The sequence below is a fragment of the Coturnix japonica genome, chromosome 11, assembly GCF_001577835.2.
Source record: "Coturnix japonica isolate 7356 chromosome 11, Coturnix japonica 2.1, whole genome shotgun sequence".
NCBI lineage: Eukaryota > Metazoa > Chordata > Aves > Galliformes > Phasianidae > Coturnix > Coturnix japonica.
This window is the reverse complement of record NC_029526.1, coordinates 14,479,209-14,504,040: the sequence shown is the minus strand read 5'-3', so window position 1 is coordinate 14,504,040 and position 24,832 is coordinate 14,479,209. Positions and strand designations below refer to the sequence as shown.

Here is a 24,832-nt window from a genome sequence, read left to right as displayed (position 1 = left end):
TAACACTAAAAATGAAGACATGCAAAATCAGAAAACAAGAGAATAGGGTTAACATCTGCCCTAATGCAGAGACAGGGAGTATCAATAAAAAGGAAAAAAAAACCAACCCAAAAAACAACTGGGGAGACGTAGAGCTGTTTACCAAGGTAAATGCATGAAGCAGTTTAGGATCCTAGGAACTTCCCAAGGTGTTAAACAGGAGGTGTTAACAGGTTGGCTATAAATTAAAGCAAGGAATCCATATGAGTAATAAAAGGACTGAATAACAGATTTTGGGAAGCAAACTATCAACGTTTGTTCATTATTCAGAGAAAGAGAAGGACCTGCAATATTGTAGCTCTGACACTGATGGTAACAGGTGAAAGTGGCCTCCCTGAGCAGTCACTATAAAATCCTGCCCACGGCTTCTTTAGGATCTTGTTTCCACATTTTGCATGTGTTTTAATCCTCTCAGCAATGGGATTTTCCTCCCTTTTACTCTCTTCAGTCTGATCACAGGAAACTATTCTGCAGTGTGCTGTCAAGCTAATTAGTGATTAGCAAGTACCTGAAACTATGGTGGTAGTTGTGTGTCATGATGGAATTGGCACCTCTCCTTTTCAAGCACTGTTTGCCTGCCCCAATACCTGCAACTCTCTAGAGTCAGTATTTCTGTGTTTCAAAATTTGGTACACAAGACAGAAGAGGAAAAAGTTTTGCTTCCCTCTCTACCTGGCTTTCCTTCTAACTTAAATGAGAAAGGCGAAGAAAAACAATTTCCACTGCCCAATATACAGGAACTTCAGATCTAGAGATGTGCTACAAATTCCCAGTGGCTGGGTTCAGGCAGGTCATAAATAAAACTGCAGAGCCAACTCAAGATGCTCTTGGGTATAACTTACAGTGAAAAACTCTGGTGCTGCATGCAGAAAGCATGGCTCAGCCATTCATTTATAACAATAGAAATACCCTTCTGTCTGCACCAGGAAAAAACAAATCTGTTGTTAGGAATCAAAGTCAAGTCCTTCAGACTCTAGGAGATATATTTAACAATGACTATGCATGCTACTTCATAAGGTTCGCTGCTCACAACTTTCTGTCTCTCATTATATAGTCTTTCTGTATGTGATGGTAGTTCACTCCAAAAAGCAAGTCTGTTGACCTCTATCTGCAACAAAAGCACTTTTAAAAGGCATGACGTGAAACAAAGTATGCAAAATTGATCCCTCAGATATTGACTGAATAGATTATTCAGTGCTTCCAGAAACCTCCTACGTTATGTGGAGTCAGCTGGAATCAGGTGCAGATAAAAGCAATTACAAACACATATAAATATATAACTTGCATAAACCACTTCAGATATTTATGGCTGTCTTTCTTATTCCCATGAAACTCACTGCAGTTTGGGTTCTGAGTTCTCCAGCTTCAAATGCTATATTTAAATTCTACTTAATGAATTAGATATGCTTTAGAGCTATAATAAACTTCTCTTGTGAAGATATCTCTGAAGCATTCAGTCATGTTGCTTACTGAAAATAAATACTGCAATAATATATTTACATAAATAATTTAAAATCCGAGAGCACAGCAGGTAATAAAAATACATTGCCATGATAAGCCACGAAGCCAGAGAAGAATGTTGATTTAATTAAAAATTGTAAATAAGACGCAGTAAACAACTTATTTACACATAGTTAAAAGCCCAACTACTGAATATCATGGAGTTCTTCAATCCAAAAAAGGGAAAAATACTTAAACCAACCTCTCCTCACAGACAAAATATTGAGGGCCATAACTGTGTTTAATTAAGATCTACTGTTAATAATGGATTTCAGAGAATAAGGCTGTTCTTTTAATTTCCCAAGGTGGAAAATGTTATTAAATTTGGCCTTTAACTTCTCATTGACATGTACACTTGAAACTTCTGATTAAAATTTCAGGGGTTGGAAAGAGGCACCCAAAATTAAACTATTAAATCTGGCACAAAAATAACAGTGATCCCTGATTAAGAAATCAAATTTCAGAAACTTCATTACTGTTCTATTAATAAATTGTTGGGTTATAATTAAAATGGGGCCTGCTGGATTTCCTTCCTTTTTTTTCTTTAATTCCAGAAAAGTTGGAAACAAGAGGGAATTAAACACTTTAAAAAATAGGTTAATGAGTCTAAGAAACGTGATCCAAGTTGAGCAAGTTCCTTTTCTTTCTGGCAATGATCACAGAGGAACAAATGTTATTTCCCACCCAAATGTAAATCCCCTGCTTCTATCTGATTCTTCCTTTCTTCAATATCCATCATCTAAAACTCACTATAGTCCACTGCAGCCTTTTCAGAGGAAATCACAGCTCTGATTATTGTAACAAAAGTGAGTGTTAACCCACTTTTAAACAGGTATAATTTAGACTAAGATTAAACTTGATGCCTAGATAATATGGCTGGTCAATACAAGCATGTGGTTCTTGTTTTCAGGATGATGTTTCTAACTTGAGTATCTTTGAAATGCTAACAGCGGTACATTATAGAAGAGTTCATACTATGAAAGTTCACTGCTAATTGTGTACAAAACAGGTAGCACATTGTGTGCTTTTGAGCCTTGGAGTCATATTTTGCTCACTAGAATACATTTTTGCCAGCTTGTCTGAGCTTCTAAATGAAATTCTTTCTCAGACTGCAAAAAAAAAAAAAAAAAAAAAAAAAAAAAAAAAAACCCACAAAAAAACATCAAGTTAAAGAGTGAGAAAGAAAATTGCTTTAGAAGTACAGCTGTCCTTAGGAATTTCTCAGAGATAAATAATTTGAGTCAATTCAGACACGGGAAGTTCAAGACAAATTCAACCTACAAGTGGACATTGGCACCAAAGGTTTCAATACACTGTTGATGGTTCTTGAAATGCATTTATGACATCATATCTACTAGAGAAACCAAATCTGCTGATTACAAACTCATATCACCCCCTTTATGCAATTTCTACAAAGAACTAATAAGAAATGATGTTGCAATTAGACAAATCTCAGTTTATATAGGCTGAAAATAATGAAAAGTAACAATATCAGTCCTCTGTTGTTTTGTTTGCATCCATCTACACATTTTGCGCAGATACACACTTTGTTGGCAGTGATGGACATTGCTCACACAGCACATGCAATCAAAATCTGATATTCATTGCCTCTTGTAGACACACAACATTGCTTGCTCATGGTCAAGATATTTAGTGAAATATCTTGTTTAAAACTCTCTATTTTGTCTGCTTGGCCTTTATTTTACCAGTGTAATCACAGTTAGGACACTGATGATATAACAGCAGATTCGGAGAACTGTGTGGTTTGGTATGCAATCTCCATAAACCCAGACCAAGGCCCACTCTAAACACACGTCTACCCATAGGAAATTGAAGATAAAACCTTTCTGCTAGATCCAAACTAATGAGCACATCTGGCACTTATACCTGCAGTTTCACACTGCTCTAACTGCAGATGCTGTTCCCATATACTGAAGTCTTTGTTTGTGATTAAATTATAACAGCATGTTTTTTCATGGTCATAAAAAAAGTCCATACATTTGGATGGATGACAACTAAAGAGAAGTATACTCACCTGATAGTCTGATGCTGCAAAGTATCTGGATCAGTGGCATTTACTGTTAACACAACGCTGCCAATAGGGATGTTCTCTTGCTTTGTCACTGTCATTGGATTTGGGTGGAAAACAGGGCCCTCATTCACATCCTCAACGGTGATCTGAACTGTTGCTGTGGAACTGGGGCCATATGCTATGTCTGGAATCAGTGGGTCTTCATTCTCCACTTTTATCAGCAATGTGTGAAATGCTGAAATCTCGTAGTCTAAAGGCTGTAAAACAAAGAGAGTACTTAACACTCACTGCTTGTAACCCACTCCTGGAAGCTTTCAGGAGACAAAATTAGCTAGAAAAGGACAAAAGCATTTATTGCATCTGATATTTGATCAAGACTCTAGAATTAGACATGCTCACAATTAAAAAGTGTCTCTTTATATATCAGCAGCGAAAAGCAAAAAGTCCACCATACCTGGAGGTACACACATAGACTGCTCCTAACATTTTTCCAATTCCTTAATTTCTTCACACTCACAGAGTTCATAGGAGTGTGGCTGTTATTTTTAAACAGCTCCAGTTGAGTTTTACTACTGGGGAGCAGAACGTCATACCTAATAGCTATGTATGATAAATACCATCAGTACTATGTGGCACTTGAATTCTAATTGTACCCTTAGTCACAAAAAAGCTCTGCATTGCAAACTCTTATTGTTAGTGAATTGTGATGGTTACCACAAAAGTAGCTGTTATTTAAGCACAAGGACAGTATAATTAGGAACAGACAGGTTGTTATCACTAAAAATTAAGGTTACTGTAACAAAAAGGCAGTTATACATATTGGCTGAAGCAAATAAGGGCTGATGGCTAACTGCATTCTTCGGAAGCTTATCCTTGCCATGCAGTAAATCCAAGGAATGAAAGGTAACAGTAATAATGCAGTGTGATAGCAAATGATCCTTACTTTGACAACAGAGAGCATTCCCTCATTAGTCTGGGGATTGGTATGGATTTCAAAACTCTGCCCTGGATTTCCGTTAATAATAGTGTAGACAGCTCTCCATGCTCCAGTTGCTGGGTCATCTCGGTCACCAACAGTTAAGTTTACTATCACACCCGTGACTCCTTCCTTTACTGTGGCCTGAAACTACAAAGATAAAACAAACAAACAAACAAACAAACAAACAAACAAAAATATAGCGGAAATTGTTAATATTTTCAATTACTGACCACACACCCCCAGACACAGTATACAAGGCAGCATTAATTATTCACCACAATGTGAGAAAATTTGAAACTGAGTATTGTAAGCTCTATTTAATACATTATCACCCATGAAATATAAGGTAGCACGTTATTGTTCTGCATTCAGCAGACAGCAGATAAACAGCATTGTGACAAGAATCAGACTTCAGAAGATTCTGACCATAAAAAGACTGTTCCTCTCATACTGCTGGAAAAGTGAATCCTGAAAAGAGATGCAGTGTTGCATAGGTGCAGGTGCTACCAGAATGGAAACTCCACTCAAAACAAAGCAGAAGTGTTGCTCTAAAATTTATGGTTGAATCTCCTGCTATCAGTTTCTCTGAATAACTCTAAGGTGATGTTTCTCCTTTCAGTAGAAGAGTTTTTATGACCTTGTGTATTTTTTTGTACTGGTCAGTTGGCCAAGCCCTATGCAAGGAAATTCTCTCTAATTTGCTTTCCAGGCAAACAGTGTATAACATCATTGTTATTTAAGTAGCAAAAACATTAAGCAAACTGTCTGAAAAGCTTGCAAGGGTCAGAGTTAATAACACTCCTCACCTTTCAAGTACTTTCAGCTGACATGCTAAAAGGGCTGTATGCAACAGAGATAATACCTGCTATATAGTGGATAAACTGGACTGATAACATACCTAATCCTCAGAAGTGCTGAACATCAGCAGTACCATTATAGATCGTAAGGAAATCATAGCATTTCTGGGGATTAAGCCTTCAAAAGTCCAAAATTACAAACTTTAATGACAGGAATAGGCTTTGCTATCCCTGCTCATTGTCAGTGGCAATGTTTGATATGTCATTCAAAGAGCAAAAATCACCCAAATGACTTCATTACTTGAATAGATGAAATGTCTCTTGCTCTGTCTTATAGAGCACATCAAGTCAGAACACTGAAGATTTTGTGAGAATGTAGAATATAAAAGATGGCATTTTATTAATATATAGGTTTCAAAATCTGGACAAATAGTACGTAAAATGAATTTCCTGATAGTAAAACAGAGGAGACAACCATGTATTTTACTGAGTTCGGTTACCTATTTTTGGTTTCTTCCAACAAATTTGACTTATATTGCCAAGCATTTTTTTTCAAGTGTATGTATTCAATTCAAGCTTTCCAGCCTCAAACTTGATGTTACAAAATGATGACATTAATGACTGGCTATTTCTATCTTCTTTGGTGCATTTAACAAAGAATTGAAAGACTCTTTTGATTTTGATAGTTAATATGTAACAGATTGTGATTGAGCTTTGTTTTGGACAGATCATTAAGTTCATTTGCAGTTTAATTAACTTTAAATGATAATATAACAATGTTTTCACTTGCTTTGAAGTGAATCAAAAGAAATCTCTATTAAGAACCTTGGAAATAACAGAGGAATCGTTAACAAGATTGGTAAGGATTGGTAAACTCAGCAGAATAACTCTAATTGAAAATAAGTGATTGGTCTGATCTTTCTGTACTATTTCCTTTTGTCTCAGCTTGAGCATATATAAAACAAGACACCAGTCAGACTTTTTCCAAATGACTGTCCAATACCAAGCAATTCTTATTTTGCTATGCAAAATGGTGACTAGATTTCAAGTATGTTAATCCTCAAGAATCTTAGATATGACAGGACACTCTATCTTAAGTCTTACTTACCCTCTGGTCTTCCACAATGCACCACCTAGCTCAAAAATTACTTAATGTCATTTTAAGGGTATCTAACTCAAAAGATATGTCAGCTGATATTGGTTCTCTTCTTCCCCCCCTTTTTTTTCCAGGAAGAACTCTCAGTAGCTTCAGTTGCAGTGATTTAGCAATTCAGAAAGGACACACAGAGTTGCTGGAGGCATAAAACTGCAGAGATTCCGACACCTGCAGATCAAGGAACTGACAATATCTATAGGCAGAGGCTGTGCCAAGATGGATAATTCCAAGTAGTACAGTGGTATGATCAGCCCTTAGCATCCTCTGTGTTTTAGAAATGACCATACAAACACAAGGGGTATTTGAAGCTGGCTGGAATTTAGACTAAAATCCGTTCAAGATGGATGAAAAAGGAGAACGATCCAATCACAGAAGTTATCATATGGGTCTATAGAAGGCAAAAAGTGTAATAAATCACAGACTGTGATTCTAAAAGCCAAATATCTGCTGTGAAACAAAAAGACACAGAAAAATAAAAGGTCTGTTATCTTCAAGGTGAACTCTTTTGCCTGTTCAGTCACCTTTTCACAAGAATAAAATCTGCTTCCTGATATTCAGAAAACTCTTCTATATTTCTATGGGCTCCCTTTCAAAAACAAAAGCCAAGAAGGAAATTTTACCGAAGAGACAAAAACAGGAATTAGATTTGCAGACAGGGAAAATCTAACTACAGGTTCATCATACTTCAAAATGAAAGCTTTACATTCTCGGTGCTTAACTGGGAAAGGCTGATCCAGTGCACTAAAATAAAACCCCATAGGGGCTAATACAAATAATTGGATCATGTATTAATTGATTTTACTCTTTTTAAATATCCGCACATCCCCTAAGCACCACTATAAATTAAGAATAAAATAGATGAGTTCAGAACTTTATTTAAACTGCTATAATCTGGACCCATATTAATAATTTAGAAGGCATTGGCACAGAGATGCACTTGGTTGGAAGGAACTATATTCACTTACAACAACTCAGTACTTGAATATGTAAGGTTTACTTGCTATGTAGAGTGATATGCCATATTGTCATTTATTGTATTTACCAAAAATACAGCTGGGAAATTCTGGTTGTTGTATTATACTTGGAGGTTTATAAACAATTGCTTTTCTGCAGTCAAAACAAAAATAAAGACAGAAAACAGACCGATTCAGACTAACAGCTATTTAGAAACAGTGAGCAATTAATGGTAGGCTGAAATGGCCTGTGGTTTACCCTGAGTCATGAGATTTGGGTACAGAAATGAGACTTAACAGGTTGCTGAGATACATCAAAAAAATCAAGGGATGTATGTGGATGAAGAATATAAGCATGCTTGTGAGGAAGCACAAAGAGATTTGTTTGAGAATTAGCTATGTTTGCTGTCACATAGAAGCTCGAGGAAATGGACACCAACTGGACTTTCTTGTGTAAGAGCACAAAGACTCTTTCATGGAGGGTCCTGAAACAAGCGTGAAAAAAAAAGCAGTATACATTTCTTACAACAGGAGAGCCAGTAAAGGGGTGGCAAGGTTTACAACACCTGTGTTAGGATATAGCTCATGTAAACGTACTCAGTTACTATGTGCTTTCTCAGAGCACAGAACAACAAATGCACTTAACTGCATCAGTATCACCTGAATGTCTGCTGTCAAGCATGTGGGTATAACCTTTATGCCTTTATGAAGTCAATGGAAAACTTCTGTCTCAAAGTGGGGTACTGATATAACCTAAATTAAAGAGCTGCCACAAGCAGAAACACAATGTGAGATAAACGTGTCTGGGATTGGTGATCACTACCCCATGGCTCATTAGGATTCTACATGCTGTGATTCCCAGTCAAGAACAACCAAATTAAAACTGCACGTCAGATTGCATTAATCAGGGCAACGTTCTAGTTGAAGGTATTCTGAGCTATTATCATGTGCTTGTTTCCCCATCTATATATTACAAAAGATGAGAAATAATGGGATATATTAATTCACACAGCTGCATTAGAAACTCCCCAAGGAAGCTATATTATTGTATTTGTCCTTCTCCACGAAAGTCCATACCTTGTGCAAACATTTTTCTACCTACTTCCTTGAAAATACAAAGGAAAATTTGCAAATCTTTCGTAATCTGTCTGTACTTAAACATGTGCCTTTTATTTTGCACACTATCATCAGGCAGGCACCTGAGTGGCCAATAAATATTTTTTAAGGATACAACATACAAGGGCTGCTCAAAATTAATGCCTCCTATTTTTACTATATTGGCCCAGAGGCAGATATTGGCAGCATGGCTGTAGATGCTGAACCTTCCCACCAGTATTCCATTCCATTTTGTTGCTGCACAACAGATGGCAGCAGAGTGGCAGTATGATGGAATGGCATCTGAAATGAAAGTAAAGATGAAGCAAAGGTAACTGAATTCTTCCCTGTGGAAAAAAACTGCACCCACTGACATCCTGCAACATTTGAGCACACAACAACAAAGTGATACTGATGATTCTTCAGTCACCTTTTCATTTCAACACAATGTGCAGGTGTGTTGCTCTAGCACTGGGGTCTGAGGCAGGCCATAAAGAAGAAGACCCAACCAACACCCTGCATGAACAAGTATATTTTTGTTATCAGGGCAAATTGCAACTAGGCATTACATTCTCACTGATATCTTCTACACGTTTTGAAGGCATTTTCTTTCTCTTTAAGCTGAACATTGCCTTTACAATATGGACTCAAATAGTTGCTCTACCTCACTGCAGAGATAACAGTATTAATGTAATGGATTAAATTGATGTAATCTGTATACACAGCAATGTATGAAATACTTTGGGAGACATTTAGGGGAAAGACACTATGTAAATATAAAGCATTATCACAGTATGACAAGAACTGATGTTGTAAACTAGATGCAAAACACAAATTAAAGGTATGAGTCACCTGAACAGTCTTCAGTAATTGTCCCCATCTTACTGCAGTAACGCTGGCATTTGGGCACTATATTATTTTTTTAAGTGTTTCTTTCAGCTTATTCTATAGTGGGTTTTTTTTTGTTGGTTTTTTTTTTTTTAGGTACATAATATTCTTCCATCTCCCTAGAGATGGAATTACAGAAAGAATTCAATTGTAGCTTAGAAAAAAAAAATAAATCTTTCTGAATATATAAAATTGACCATAATCATTTTGGATGCATTTTCACTTTTTAGTTTTCAATGAATTTCACAGGCTATGCATGTAAACACCATGTGATCGTTTAAGGCACGTGCCAGTTACATTACAGAATAGAAGTACTGCTCAAAAATGAAAGACCAAATGAATATTTTTGTCCATGCTAAGCTGCAGCCTGTAAAAACAGCAACAAAACCAGAAGATTAATTAACTAAATGGAAGGATTAAATTCTGCTCTCTGTAATTTCTGCAGGCAATATAGACTTGTACCTTGTTACTGAAAGACACAAAGATGATTAGTGCTGCTGCTATTATACGCATCAATGATGAAGGAAAGGCAAAGGGGTTTCAACATGACTTTAACTTGTTTTGTTACTTGTCGGTCTGCTTGGACTGCTAGAAGTCCAAGTAATGTAGCAAACAATCAAAGAATCAGACATTATTAATCAGGCTGTTTCTTCACGCTCTGGGTCCTTCAAGTTTTCCACTGTAATGAACCAACATATCTCTAGGACTTGTCTGGATCTCTTCAAGAATTCCTTAGGCTTCAGCATTCATGACTGAAAAGGGCAGGGACAGAATGCAGAAACAGGGAAATGATACATATAAATGAAACATGCATTCTATTATTTATAGAATAATTAAAATACCCATAAATGCAATGAACCATTCTGGAATGGTGGTCACATTATAGTAAAACATATCCTTTCTCTATTGTGGTAGACATAAGAAAGGCCAATATGTTTACTACACTTCGCATACTTTTGAGAAAAACTCAAAGAAACAGCAATCTTCTCTTTTATCAAAAAGCTTTCCATACCCCCTGCCAAGTAGAACAAGCCTTATGTTTCAAACAACAGCACTGGAGAAAATGATGATCTGATTGAACATAAAAGAGCAGACTTTCCCCATTCACCTGTTACAGCATCAGCATTGCCTAGGGACCAGGGAGATTTCTGCTTCTGACATTGGAGAGCACTTGTAATGTATTCAGCCAACTCAGCTAAGTATTATTTCCTCCTCACTGCTCTTCCCATCAACAGCAGTATAAAGTCTATCTTCTTCCTAAAATCCTAGATGTCTTTTTTAGAATAGAACAAACATAGCTGAATTTTTCTTTCACTTTCTTCCACCACATTTTAAAGCAGAAGAGTTCTACAAACATTCTACAACAATCCACACAGTTCTCATTTAGTCTAATAGCAGTCACAGGGAAAGTGAAGGAGTCCTTTTAAATGCTCCTCTTTCACTTCTAGCAGAATTTTTCCTACCCAAAACAAATTTTCTGATGCTGAAAACTGATGTATATGGATGAGCTTAGTGATGGTATCATACTAATGGAAAAAGAGTGGAAGCTGCTTGTTTCCATTAGAAGGAAGTTACGCAAACTCTCCTGTGCCACTAAGACTGCTTCATGTCACACTTATAAGTGGGAAGCATTTGCTTCATGGGTCAGGACTGTAAGCAACAAACCCCACCCACTGTTTCCCAGACTAATTTATGCATTTGGATTTAGTTGAGATGTGGAATAAGTTGAGAAAATATATCTCCATTAAGAGCAGGATATAAGAATTGACTCCCAACATCAAAGCTAGATTTAAAGAACCTAAGTGGTATGCAAACTATTATATAATTCAGCAATCAGCTCCCATGGCTATTTGTTCTTTACTTAAAATCATGGTAAAGATTGCCTCCCCACTGTTATAAGAAAGGAAATAATAAGTTAGGCTATGAAGTTCACATAGAGACAACAACTTCATACTGAATGTCACCATGGTTTGGATCCCAGTTATCTCAACATCAGGTTTCATACTGAGATTAAATGCAACTTGATTATTGAATAGCAGGTGGAACATTGTCCCAGTTTAAAAGTATTTCCAAATCAGATTGCAGTGTTCAAGTCACAGCTTAACATAGGGTTTTTAAATACTTTGTACGCTTTTCAGAATGCTGTGATAGAAAAAAAAGGTACCTGCTTTGGTATCTTTATACTGCAAATCTGAACACTGTTCTGAACAGGTTAAGAAGCCACGATGTCTTTTTGAGAGAGGAAATTACAATGGAAATGAGATTCAATGGCAGACTCTTTGGGCTGTTGGATAAAAAGAGGCATATGCATCTAATCAGATATCTTTGCTTTGTGTCCTGGGAGGACACTGTAGCTTTTTTCTAGAGAAGATATTCATTGCGTCAGCTTACAGCTGATCACAACCCAAGCTGCCAACAGCAGATGCTTTGACAGCAGTTAAGCTTCTTCACATGGTCTTTGGTGAGCAGAGGCTAACTGCACCGTTTGAGGCAACGAAAGCAACCGGTATCTCTAGGATATTTTAGCAGTGAATTTCATCAATTCCCCTAACTTCTGGCATTTCAGGTTGTGCCAACCGACGGGGATGAGATGCCCTAGATTTACAAGCCCCTCCAGCTGCGAGCCAACTGAAGTTAGCCCAGTCTGAAAAATTCTTTTTTGGAAGCAGATAAGAACTCTGCAAGGCTTCCCACTGTGCCGGAGGAGGCAGGAGGTACAGATGGAAGTTTACAGGCCGTTTTTATCTGCAGCGATACAAAATTTGTCTGAATTTTAAAAATGAAATCTCTAGCCAGCATTTTCTGGGGAAAGTGGGTGAGGAAGGAAGAATTTAGTTCGACACTCCATTTTTCAATCCATCTGAACACAAGTGTTCTATGCCTGCCAACAAAGTGATGAATGAAGCCTATGGCGTGTAGCTTTGCCTACTAGTTCTATGTGACTTTCTTGCAAATTATCTACCCTACAATCCCATTCACACAGTATTCACCGAATATCAGTATTACTGCTAGATCAAAAAGGTATATTGCAATGAGAACAATTTAGAGATCTGAGGTGTAGGTGAACTATCATAATTAATGGTCTCTCTCCTATTCTATATTTTTCCTCCCAAAGCAGAAAAATCTAAATTGTATCTTGAACACCCAGTAAACCACAGTGCTCTTGTTAACCTGACGAGGTACTGGTGTGTCCAGCCCTGTTAGAACAGAAAAATTCCTTTCCCAAGGTCAAGATCAGAGAATAACAGAAATAAATGTAACCTATTGGACTAATGACTGTGGAGTGATCTGAGCCTCCCCATACAGCACTGTGATGCAAGCTTTCAAAAGGCAGCCCGAGAGGAGTTCACTTGCAGCTGGGGTGGCCTGCTTTGAAAATGCATGAGATTTAAGTGTATATTGAGACCCACAGTGCTAAAGAGTGATTGAAGCATACAGCAGTTTGGCATTGTGCAGATGAGGAAAAGGTCAGGAAGAAAGAAAAGATATGCTAAATGAATTCATTGCTTTAAGGTTACCCATGGTCTCCATCTCCCACTGCCCAACTCTTTTTGCCAATATTCATTTCATCTTTTCTTGAAAGAAAAGTATTTGTAAAAAAGGAAAGTGAAATGTTACTTTTGTAAGCTCCTATTTCCTGTCCACAATGTCACAGAGGGAGCATTATGAGTACTTTCATTTCCTCACCTGCTATTTATGTCTTTCTAACCATGAATTCTCTGTACACATAACCTTCTTTAACACAAACACCTTTTCAGTCTCAGCTGGATATGTTTTGCTGTAAATAAATAACCATTTGTCTTTTTTTTTTTTTAAATTAATAAGGAAAAGGAAGGATTTTATATAACCTGATACTCAATTCTCTCTAATCTGCTTAGGCAATGTGAATGACTATGAGCTTGATGACAGTTCTTCTTGCTTGATATGTCTGGGCACCAAGAATCAAAAGGGAGGTCAAGATGGGCCAAGACATTGTATATGCTTTATACAGAAAGCTGTACACATTGAAGCCTGTATACTGTGAATCAAGCCTATTAGAACTACCTTGTATGAGCTGCAGAGGTTACCAGAACATAACAGCAAGCACAGCCTGTTCTACTATGATGGTACATCATGATTATTGCGCCTGTGAAAACCATCACTGCAAAATGCTAGTGGAGGGTAAGGAGAATGACCATAAGAGAATGCCATGCATTCAGACAGCAAGTAATCACTAGAGATGGCTCTTAATGGGATATCCAGAAATTACACAACTTCTTCATCCCAGACACCACTAACACTGTGGGATTATCAAAAATCCCTGAGAAACAGTGTAAGATTTCTAATTCCAAGCAGATAATGTTTCTAAGGCAAATACATGTGATTCCCAGAAAATACAGGTGAAACCAGTAAGAGAAATAAGCAGTAAGTATTATCACTAGTTCATATTAAAAAGGCTTTTCCACAGGGCTGAACACCCATTAAATAAAGACACTGAATCATAGAATGGCCTGAGTTGAAAAAGACCACAATGATCATCCAGTTCCAATCCCCTGCTACATGCAGGGTCGCCAACCACCAGCCCTGTCTGCCCAGATCCACATCCAGCCTGGCCTTCAATACCTCCAGGGATGGGGCATCCACAGTCTCCTTGGATAATCTGTTCCAGTGTCTCACTACCCTCTGTGTGACATGGGTGAACAGGTATGAAGAACATTAGTTTATTAGTATCAGTGCTAACACTGTCTCTTAGGACTGCTTCCCCTTCTTCTGTACCAAATATCTACATAATATGCTAATACATTTGTACCAAAATTTCCACTCTTCCTAAAGAGAGCAAGCAAGAATGCCAGCAATTAACTGGATCCTAACACAAATTTATAGATACAGATTTTTCAAATGAGCTTGCCAATTCCGGAGAAAATAATTTTAAGGGACAATAAATATCACTTAACTTCTATCCACAGCTGTATGATATACAGTAAGCAGCCACTCTTTTTCCCCTTGGAAGTGAGGAAATGCTGCGTTAGCAGGTAGCTTGAAATATATACTATTTCTTGCTTCTGAGTAAGCTCATAATTAGAGCTGAAACATGAGGAATGATTTCAATGGAGCTGTAAACTCCAGTAGGAGGAAAAATCTATTTGAGGTTAGAACAAAATCTTTTTTAATCTGGCTAATGCTACTTTTGTGCTGATGCTGATCATTATATTTATTACTAAACTGTGCAGCATTCCAAAGCGTTGACACCTGACTTCACTTAGTAGAAAAGCAATCACTTTCAGATATTCATCTTGGTGATTAATATGTAGATACCTAATTTTTAGTGAATTAAACCATGTTGTATCAATTTGATGGTCTTTAGGATTTATAATCAAGCACTGATGACATCTGATTAATACCAGCACAGGCTTCCTGAACCTTGCAATATTCTCGTTACTTTGGAGCTCAGATCACGGCAGGCTGATTACCCCCCTGATTATCCCGAGTAACTGGGGTCAGAGGTTAGCTAGCACCACAGAACACATTTAATTCAATCAATTCAGTTAGTGAAGCAGTTAGGAGAAAAAAACATCATTCCAATTGCTGTACCACTGCATCAAAAAATTGCTCAGGATTCCTGTTCTCCAACTGATGAGCTTTTTTGCTTAATTTCTAATTCAATATTCTTCAGGGATTTTCAACTTCAATTACTTGTGATATTTTCACTCATGAAGTCAGGGATGTTGAGCTTTGAAAGGAAAAGGAAAACCAGAGGAGGAAGAGCTGCCTGTATTAACTGGTACAATAAACATTCTCACAGACACACACACATTTTCACACCTAGGTACAAATTCTAGAGGTGGCTCAGAGAACTCCTCTTGGTTCCCTCCATTTGTTCCTACCTCCACTGTCAGATCTTATTCCTTCTTTGCCTGTAGGAGATTTTTAATATTGTTTAGCCAAATCCCACTTTGTTAGTCTTGCAAGCAAAGAGGCTTTGATTAAACGTGGTATGCCATACTCCTATGTTTAGGCAATACAGCCCTCTCATGTATGCCCTGATAGCATCTAGGGGAGCTCATTAAATATACCACAGCTGTACTTCTGTTGCCTGAAGCTGCAAGTAGTGTGTCTGGGATAACTACCAAAAAGATCCCTTCCTACTCCCTGAAAATCTCAAGGTACTTCTCACATGAATACAAATGCCCAGCAGCTTGATTTGACTCCTACCAGTTAGTTTTACATCCTATATAACAACTCTTGAGTCTGCCAATCACTGATATTCATGCAGAGTCCTGAGGCTCCTGCCATAGCCACTGTCTCTGCCTTCTTACCCAGAGATGGGTTGGTTACCACAATCTCAGTGGGCTAATGAAGATGGAGAGCTTCCAGCACACTTTCAGGTGTATCACAGCACATCATATTCTCAGTCAACCTTAGAAAGAGCAACATGTTAGTTAAAAGCACATTAGCCAATATGAAAAGGAAGGGAGGAAGAAGAAATCATCAATATGAGCATTACATTTGTCCTACTCTGATTCAAGAACTAGGCAACCTGTCCTAATACCAATACCACAAACACTGAACTGAAACCACCTTCTTCAAGACCTAGAGGAACCAGGAAAGGATGAGAAGGAATAGTGGTAGAAACTAAGGAGCATATGTTCAACAATTTCATAACTGGATTATTAAAATTATGGACACTTTTTATGCATTTTCCTGTAATTATCAGATCTGGATTGATAACAATTTTTGGAATAACATTGGCTTGGATTAGTTTTCAATAACACTAATAATGTATTGTTGGCTTTATATATAAGGTGAGATTTCCATTTGCTCATCAACAAGATTTTGGGTGTAATAATCCAATACCAGAGCTGGCTGTATTTCTTTAAAATTAAGCAACTTTCATGAGTAGAATCCTGTAATAAAGGAAACAAAGTCTTAAACCTCCATTTTCCCTGCAAGCAGCAGAAAGTTGCAGTTTAATCTTCTGTTTGCCCATGGAGAGGATCCATTTTCTGTATATTCCTTTGGGGTTCTTTGGAATGAAGAATGCTATATGCTTATAAAACAGTCTCCTAATGAAACCTGCTCCAAACTAACTCTGCAATTGATGAATCTCCTCCTAAGCCCCTCTGCACATTTGCCTGTGGCAGAAAATCTGACTCAGCTGTCATACTCCCTTAGCTTAAAAGAAACTCAGAATAGGAACTGCAGGATAATTGCAGGTCAGAAGTTAGGTGTATTAGCAGAAAGATGTGGAGAAGGATCACAGAGTGCCAAGCTATGACATAAAGCTCCCTAGCCAGTGATTGTACATTCTCTTTTATGTAAGAGCGGAAGTGGTACCAAGGGACATTGTTTAGTGGGCAACATTGGTGGTAGGTGGACGATTGGACTATAGAACCTTAGAGGTCTTTTGCAACCTTAATGATTCTATGAATCACCCTCAGCTGGTTACAGAAAAAAAACAAACACACCCAAAACAGATAAAAGGAAAGTATCCAGATGATATAATCAAATCCTCTGTATTAAACAGAAACCCACACGTATAGAAGAAAATAAACAGCAGCAAAATTCCATCACATCAAAATGCTCAAAATATATCCAATCTTCCTCTCCTCTGCTGAGGATGAAAGAAGAAGAAACCACATATAGCAGATGCTGGCTTTGTCACTTATTCTGCTACTGGAAAAGAATCATGGACAATAAAGGCAATTTAATGTTGCAACAACAGCAAAACTGTGCAGAGATGTGTAACAAGGACAGTGTGCAAGACAGAAGCAGGAAAATCTCCCATCTGCTCAGCACTGGGGACTCAGCTGTAGTACTGCACCCACTTCCTGCCCACAGTGCAGGAGACAGAGCAACCAGAGAGCAGGCAAATATCCATCATTCCCAACCTTGAAGAAACCTGCATAGCAAGAATACATATAGGGCTGCTGTAGAGAAGGGAATTATCTGTCCACCACTTTGTAGAGGACAAGGCCAAGAAGCAATGGGCTACAGTGGAAGCAAGGAAAATTCCCATAAAAAATGAGTCAAATCTCTAGGGTAGCTGAAGTACTGGGATATTGCTGGGGGAAAGGAAAATAATTATTATGTCAGTTTAGGGAAGGATAGAAAGGGAACAGTAATGGCAGAACTAGATATCCAAATTTAGTTGTTTTGAGAACGCCTGCGATGTGGCCACCATAAAGAAATACCTGTTCCAGCTACAACTCTTCCTTTCTCACTACTGAAAAAGTTGTCTTTCCTGACAAGCTGTTCCTACCACCCCATAAAAGTCTTCTTAACAAAAATCCTAAAGATCTCAACAATTACTTCTTAATATTCCTGAATTGTCTGGCAAAGAAGTACTTAAATGCCTACATTTAAATTCCATAGAGCAGCTATGGAATGAAGAAAGCAGATTGATTCACATTCTGTTCCACTCTTACTCTTGCCAAAGTGACTTTTATCAGGGAAAAAAATAAATAAATTTAAAAACCCAACACGATCTCAGCCTGAGAATTCTGTTGTCAACTACAAATCCATCGGAAAAATTTTACAGCTTGCTTACAATATAAACCCTTAGAAACAGCTTGAAGAGGAAATGCTGCCAGAAACCCCAGGGCATATTATCCACTCATTCCTCACATGGAATTAGTGCAAAATATCACCCTCACATTGCCAGCAAATGAGAACAGCGATAGGCTGAGAGCACACAGTCTGAGATATTTATACTCATTTTTTTCCAAGGCAACATGTCTGTTTCATGTACTTTTAAACCTCCATAATTTTACTCCATCTAATCTCTGCATTGTCTTGTTTTGTTTATCACTTCCATGGGGTACCTGCCATGCTTGGTGGCTGCAGCAAGACAAATAAACACATCTTTGTCAGTGGCTGGGGCCATCTGATATGTGCTCCTTAGCTGCAAATTTCACTACAATTACGCCCAACCTCCTCACCTCTTCTACTTACTTGTCATTATTTGCTCCTTCCCAACACGTTGCTAAGAAATTTCATAGCCTCCGCTGGCATTGTAAATGCCAACCAAAAAGATTAAATGCAGTCGTGTGCCACCTCATTCTGTCAGAGAGAACAGATAGTGTCCCCAGAGTCCACCTGCCAATCTTCAACACAGATAGTAATGCCATTTTCCAATCGGTTCCTGGGTGTTCCAGTGCCCAGGTTTTGCTGAATAGCCTTGAAGAGATGGGACTTAAATTGTATTGAGAATATTAGTCTAAAGTGAATGAAGTGGAGAGTATACTTCTCGTTTATATCCCCAGAGTGATAAATGTGAGAGTGTAATTTTTTTTTCTTTTCTAAGGCAAAGAAAATGGGAAACCAACACAGATTTCAGGCACATGAGAAATAGCTTATGAATTTAGATGATAGTTCAGCAGAAATAAATTGTACATCTGTTCATTCATTTTAATAAAGCAGGGAAATGACACACTGCCGGAGCCCTTTGAGAACACTGGTATCTTTAAATGATGATCCTATAATAGTAGCATTAACATTTGTAATGTTGCCCATACTTTATGTATTTAAAAAAATAAATGTATAGAATAAGTGAGCTTCAACTTATATGCTGGACTCTGGGCATTTAAAAGATGCTCCCCAAACACGTACAAATTAGCCCAGCAAAGACATCCTAATGGCTTTACTGTGTAACACAGATAATCCTCTGTGTAAGTGTTGACAATCCACGCTTATTATTTCTGAATAAATAATTCAGATGAGCAAAGCTCATTTCTGCTGACTATGTGCCTATTCATACAGACAGCTATAGCCCAGTACTTGCAGCTAAAGAGAGGCTGTTACAGAAACAAGTTAGACTGCTTTCTTGCCTGCATGTTTGTGTGGAAACACGTATTGCCTACTGCCAAATTCAGGAAAATTACTTTTCTCTTGCACCTTCTGTAACAAGAAAATAAGAACTAGAAAAAATGATGAGTTGAATACAATTACTTCATTGTTTCTCTTATAGCATTATTTCCCAACTTATGAAACAAACAAGCGAGACTGCAGGGGATGGAATCACTGTTGTGATTTTCCAAATTGATCACCACGCAAAATAATAAATTAATAGTTCAATAATAGCTGCCATGTTTCCTTTAAAAGCACAATTAGTGACATCATTAAAATTTCCTTTTAATCGATTGCATTAAAGTAACCGCTACTAGAGGAAAGAGAATCCAAAATCTATTAGTTGCTCACATATCGCCCCATTGATCAGCTGAGATGATTCTTGAAAAGGGAGAACAGGAATTATCTGAAATCCTCGAAAAGTGGTAAAGTTCAGCTGAAATCGCATGTCAGAATCTGCTCAGCTCTCCCCTGACTGCTACCCACTAACGTGGCAAATGAGTGACGAGTATGTGCTTAAATATTTAATCTTCCTAAAGCAAACTCTTCATAGAGGCTACGGCAGAGCTCAGCGTTGTTAAGAGAGGTTCCTTACTGCTAACATCTATATCTATATCTACCAGCCTGTGAATGTTTTTGTGTGCTCTGTATTGCAGGCTCCATTTCCAGCAGGCAGTCCAAAAACAACCTCAACAGGCAGCCTAGGTAAACAAGATTTATTGTAATTTGGTTCTCTGGTGAATATAGAAGAACTAAAGAAAAAAAAGAAACGCCTTTGGGACACAGAAGACCCCTAGGAAAACACTTACCATTGACAGAAACTATACAGATTTATTGATTGGAACTGCATTTTAATCATATGGCTGGAGGAAAGAAAACAGTTCCTAGAGACTACCAGTCAGCCACAGCATGGGACATGATAAAACTGTTTCTGCCATTAATATCAGGCAGCAGCTATGTTCGAGTAAAAGGACATTAAAGAGTTCAACATCTGCAGGCAAAGTTGGATTTATTTACTCATGGCTTCAATTATTATTTAAGATGGAAAACTTGAAAAGGTCAGAGCTGCTAACTTAGAAAACATGCCCTTCATCCGTCTTCAAATATACACTTTTTTCTATGGTTAGTTCAACACTGAATCTATTAATCAACTACAGTGTTCTCCATTTTCAAATGTGAGTTGTATTATTTTCAAGCAGACATGTAAAACCTAACCACATTTCAGTTTTAATGCAATCTATATTAGAAAATGCAATTTTGGGATGAGAAAACATCTGCTTTTTGTTTAGGTAAGCAAACATCTGTGGACCTGTATTTCTGTGCATACATAAAAAAATCCAGATTTAAATTATACTCTAATGCTGCATTCACATCTCTGTGAAACACTGCTTGGATGGGAGCCTCAGATACAGGCAGCTAAGAATATCAATACAACAGATAAATGTTTTTCCTTGGTATTATTTCAGCAACAGACAACTGTCTGTTTTAGATATGAGCTTATTTAGCAGGATTCATTTTTCTTGTATATGTTTTCAAAGTTTCTCAAATAACTGCCTGGTTTTTTCAAACTTCTTTTGAGCCAAAAGATTGCTTCCAGCCCTTTAAACTTGTTGAGGACAGCAGCACTCTCCTTACCATCAGTCTTCTAAATGAAGAAAAATCATTGATCTAAGAACATCTGACAGTATAACATAACGTATGGGCACTGTTGGCCTCAGTGACTGAAAGCGGTCAAAACAAATGAGCTGAGGAGGAGGAAATAAACCATATAAGAAAAAAAGTGAGATGATGATATGTGGAAGCAGTGATGGGACTCGATTTATAGAAGGTAAGGGGGGGAAAAAAAGCATATGTAGACTTCTGCAAGTCATAAACAAACAGTTTAAGTCACGAAAACAAAAATGTGGTTCACAAGGAGAAGTGAAGAGAGTGAAGGGACAAAGAAGAGTTCACAGCATCAGGGAATGGCAGAAAGGAAGATCCTCCAGAAATTAAGGGAGAAAAATCCTGGAGACAGAAAGAGGATAATGAGGCAACAGAGAAACACAGCATTTAGAGAAATATTACATAGACAGGTCTCTGTATAAGAGAACAGTGGGAAAAGTGACAGAAATTAGAAGAGGGAAAAAGGAGGTGATGTTCATGTCAAAGAGCAGTCAACGGCTACACCACAGAAATCAGTCCCAGTAGAGCTGAAGCAGAAACTGGAAATGTATTTAAGGGACAGTAGATGTTCAGGTCTGAACGTCAATGACAAACTCAAGGACTTCAAAGAGAAAGGAAAAACTAAAACTAAATAAAACAAAAGGAAACTATTAAGATTCAGGTAAAGTTAATTACAGATAGCTAACTAAATAGCAAGCTTGAAAGGGAGAAAGACCAAACACTGTTGGTTGTTCTGTTTGTTTGTTTTTAATAGAGTACTATGAAGCAGGCAAAAGAGATTTTGAAGGATGGCACAAAAAGATGATATGTTTCAGCAGTGTGCAATTTAAATATCAGAAACAATAGATCATTGTGTAACTGGCAGAGGACTGGACAAAAAAAAAATCTGCATCAACTTAAGTGGAAGAAGATACTACAGAGTGAGAGAAATTCATAAGGACGGGTCACAGAGCAATAGCGCCGGATGGAAACAAAGTCAGGTACCTGGCTTGGATTCAGGGATTTTTCAGCATGAGGTCAGATTCCAGAGCAGTCAAAATAGGATGAAGTTAGTACTGTGTGTAGTGCTGAGATTATACTTTCTCTTGTGACATATGGATTGGGAACACAGGGGAAAACATTTGTAAAAACAAATAAATATTAAGTGATTGTTAGACAGCCGGCTAGAGAAAGGGCTACCCTTTAAGCAAATAAGCATCTGGGACTCTAAAGCAAACAAGCCCTGGAAATAAGCCAAAGCAGAAAGTACAAGGATATGAATAAATTACACTCCTGTATCATTTTCCTCAACAGAGACTATAGCGCAAAGAGCTCCATATGAATCCCCTAATCTGTGTTTTTTTTTCCTTAAACATATCAACACCATTTTCATTCCAGTAACTTCAAGAGACGACCAGCCCTACACAGTTTTATTGCTTTCCAAATGAGTCTCTCTCTTAGGCACTTACTAACAATTTCACTTGAATAAATGCACAGCTCCTTTTAGCATGTTGATTTTTTGTCGGTTCACTATTGTAATGTTCCAGAGCAGAAGGAAAAAAGATATTTTGTCTAAATAATCCTGACATTTTGATTCGGATGCACAGATGGCTCGCAAAATTTGTAGTAGCCAAATCAGTTTTAGTGCCTCTGACAAAAAAAAATAATCTTAAAGCCTCACTTGTCAGTGAAGGAATTGATAAACCGATCACTACGTTCTCTCTAGTGGAATGACCTATGCAGGCACATGGCTCTTATTTTTGTATGAATTCAGTTTTATAAATCCCTTCTGTTCATATAAGCTACAACTACGATAGCAGCTCGCACATATTGTGTAATTGCTATTAAATAGGGTTTTGTCTGGTGCAAATTGAATATGTTTAGATCTATAGTGTGTTATCTTGTTTAATCCTGCTTTTAAAATAGAACTCCTACAGATGCTAGAGGCATATTAACAGTGTGGGCTCCTTAACTCATGGGATTAGAGCGATATTGTGCCACACATCTAACAATCCCTCTTAGAACTGCTCCTCACATCAGCTGAGCTATGTCAGACAAGGAAACATAGACTTCTCATTTCACACTCTGCATGTGAGGAACTGCAACTCTTTACATATGTAAAAGAAAAGTCCCTTCAGGTCATCTGTTCCCCACTAGCTATCCACCAACATACATATTGTATAGGCTGAATAATAGCAAGGAGACTTTGACTTGGGAGTCACCCTGCAATGAATACCATGCATGAAAACCAAAGTTTGCCAACAGAATGTGGGATTTCAGTACACTGGACGCTACACAGGCAAAATGAGTTCTACCCATACAGAAATCAAAAGTTACTTTGAGAAAGATTTCATTGACAAACCTTTTCATATCGTAATCTGAAAAAATACAATTGCGTGAAGTTGCTTTGAACTCTGTGTATCACCTGCCTGCACTCAGTACTGAAGGTGGAACTCCCTACAGAGATGATGGAGGAAGTACATACTATAAGCCACACTGGAAGAGAAGTGAAATTAGATTTCCATAGAATGTTCCAGCTGCACATTCGTAAAACAAACCCAAACAAACAGAATCACGTGTGTTTTCTCAGGCTAAATGCTCTGATTTTAAAATCTATGTTTAAACTGAAATCTCCATTAAGCAATCCTAACTTGATTTGAAGTCAACTGCAAAATTCCAGCTGGACAGAACATGTTTTATTGGAAAATCACATAGGACTTCTTAGCAATGACTGCTAATAATTATGTTTATTCAGCTTTCTCAAATAAATGGTCTGAGCCCAGGCCTCAAAACAATACATTATCTTTGTTTAGTTTGTGTGCCTTTCAAGAGCCTCTGTCAGAAGCTTCCTTCATCTTTAATTTCTACTCCCCATTTAGATACCCAAATGTGGCTGTGCTCTATGTAGTCAAAACTCTTACTACTACCGTTTACTTTGTAATTCAGAACTTAATATCTATGGTAAAGTTCTCACTTTGTGGACGATACTGAGAAAGCATATTAACCTTCACTTCTTGCAGAAGAGCAATAAATTGTGGTTTTATGGCTTTTTTTTGTTGCTCACAGTGTTTGGATATTCGCTGTTAGCAAAAGCAGATGGAGGAGGCCTGCAGAGAATAGTCAGCCCTGGAATGGTTCTGCAGTGAGGATTTACCAGCTGTAGTGAGAACTGTTGTTATTACCACTCAGCTGCTGCTGACCTTCTGAGAATAACCAAAGGGTTACAAATGCCACAGACTCACAGAGGTTCACATGGAGGATGCTCAGATCAGCTGATCATAACAAATCAAAGAAGCTAAGCAAAGGGCAGGAAAGGAACAAAAAAAAGAAGAAAAAAAGAGAGAGGAAAAGGACTGGCAAAAACACCAGCTTACTTGTGAGCTCGACGGAGATTAAAAATGCTGGGGAAAAGTCAGATCTGGAGAAACAGTGAAGAGACTTTCTATTCCTCCCTAATTTCACACTGTTTGAATGATCATTTCTATTCATAGAACCTTTCCTGTACTTATACAAGTGTTTTTCAGCTGCTTTCAGATTATAAAGCAGGCACTCTGTTGTTTTATGTACCACAAAAATGTGTTTATCTGGAGTTTAAATAGACAACTTTGTGTATTTCATGACCTTGGTGGAGAGAAACAAAGCAATGAACTCACCCCTCACAAGCAAAGATAAATCACTGAAGTCTGCAAGCTACCACTATGCAGTGCATCCAGCTCTAATTATGTGATAAGTGGATGGACCCGGTGTTAAACATATTTTGCAGAAGTTCTTGAACAAAGTGCTTACGCTGGTTATGCAGATAGCTCACTGAAAGCCACAGGAATACCAATTATTATGCACACAGTATGAATCTCAATGAGTAGAGGAAATACTGGTCTTCTAAGTAGTTGTGGGGGTTTTATGTTTGCTTTGCTCAACAGTCCT

At 37.7% G+C, this 24,832-nt stretch overlaps 1 protein-coding gene across 5 annotated transcripts in view; it reads right to left on the bottom strand.

The window, feature by feature from the left end:
* The window catches only part of CDH13 (cadherin 13), a 386,189-nt gene that overhangs the window by 44,646 nt on the left and 316,711 nt on the right, over positions 1-24,832 (bottom strand). For all 5 annotated transcript variants that reach the window (XM_015874146.2, XM_015874147.2, XM_032447005.1 and 2 more), the window contains 2 exons: positions 4,515-4,697; positions 3,575-3,828 (listed from right to left, as the gene is read on the bottom strand). In XM_015874146.2, the coding sequence (XP_015729632.1) occupies positions 3,575-3,828; positions 4,515-4,697 (437 nt within the window). The remainder of the gene's footprint in view (positions 1-3,574; positions 3,829-4,514; positions 4,698-24,832) is intronic.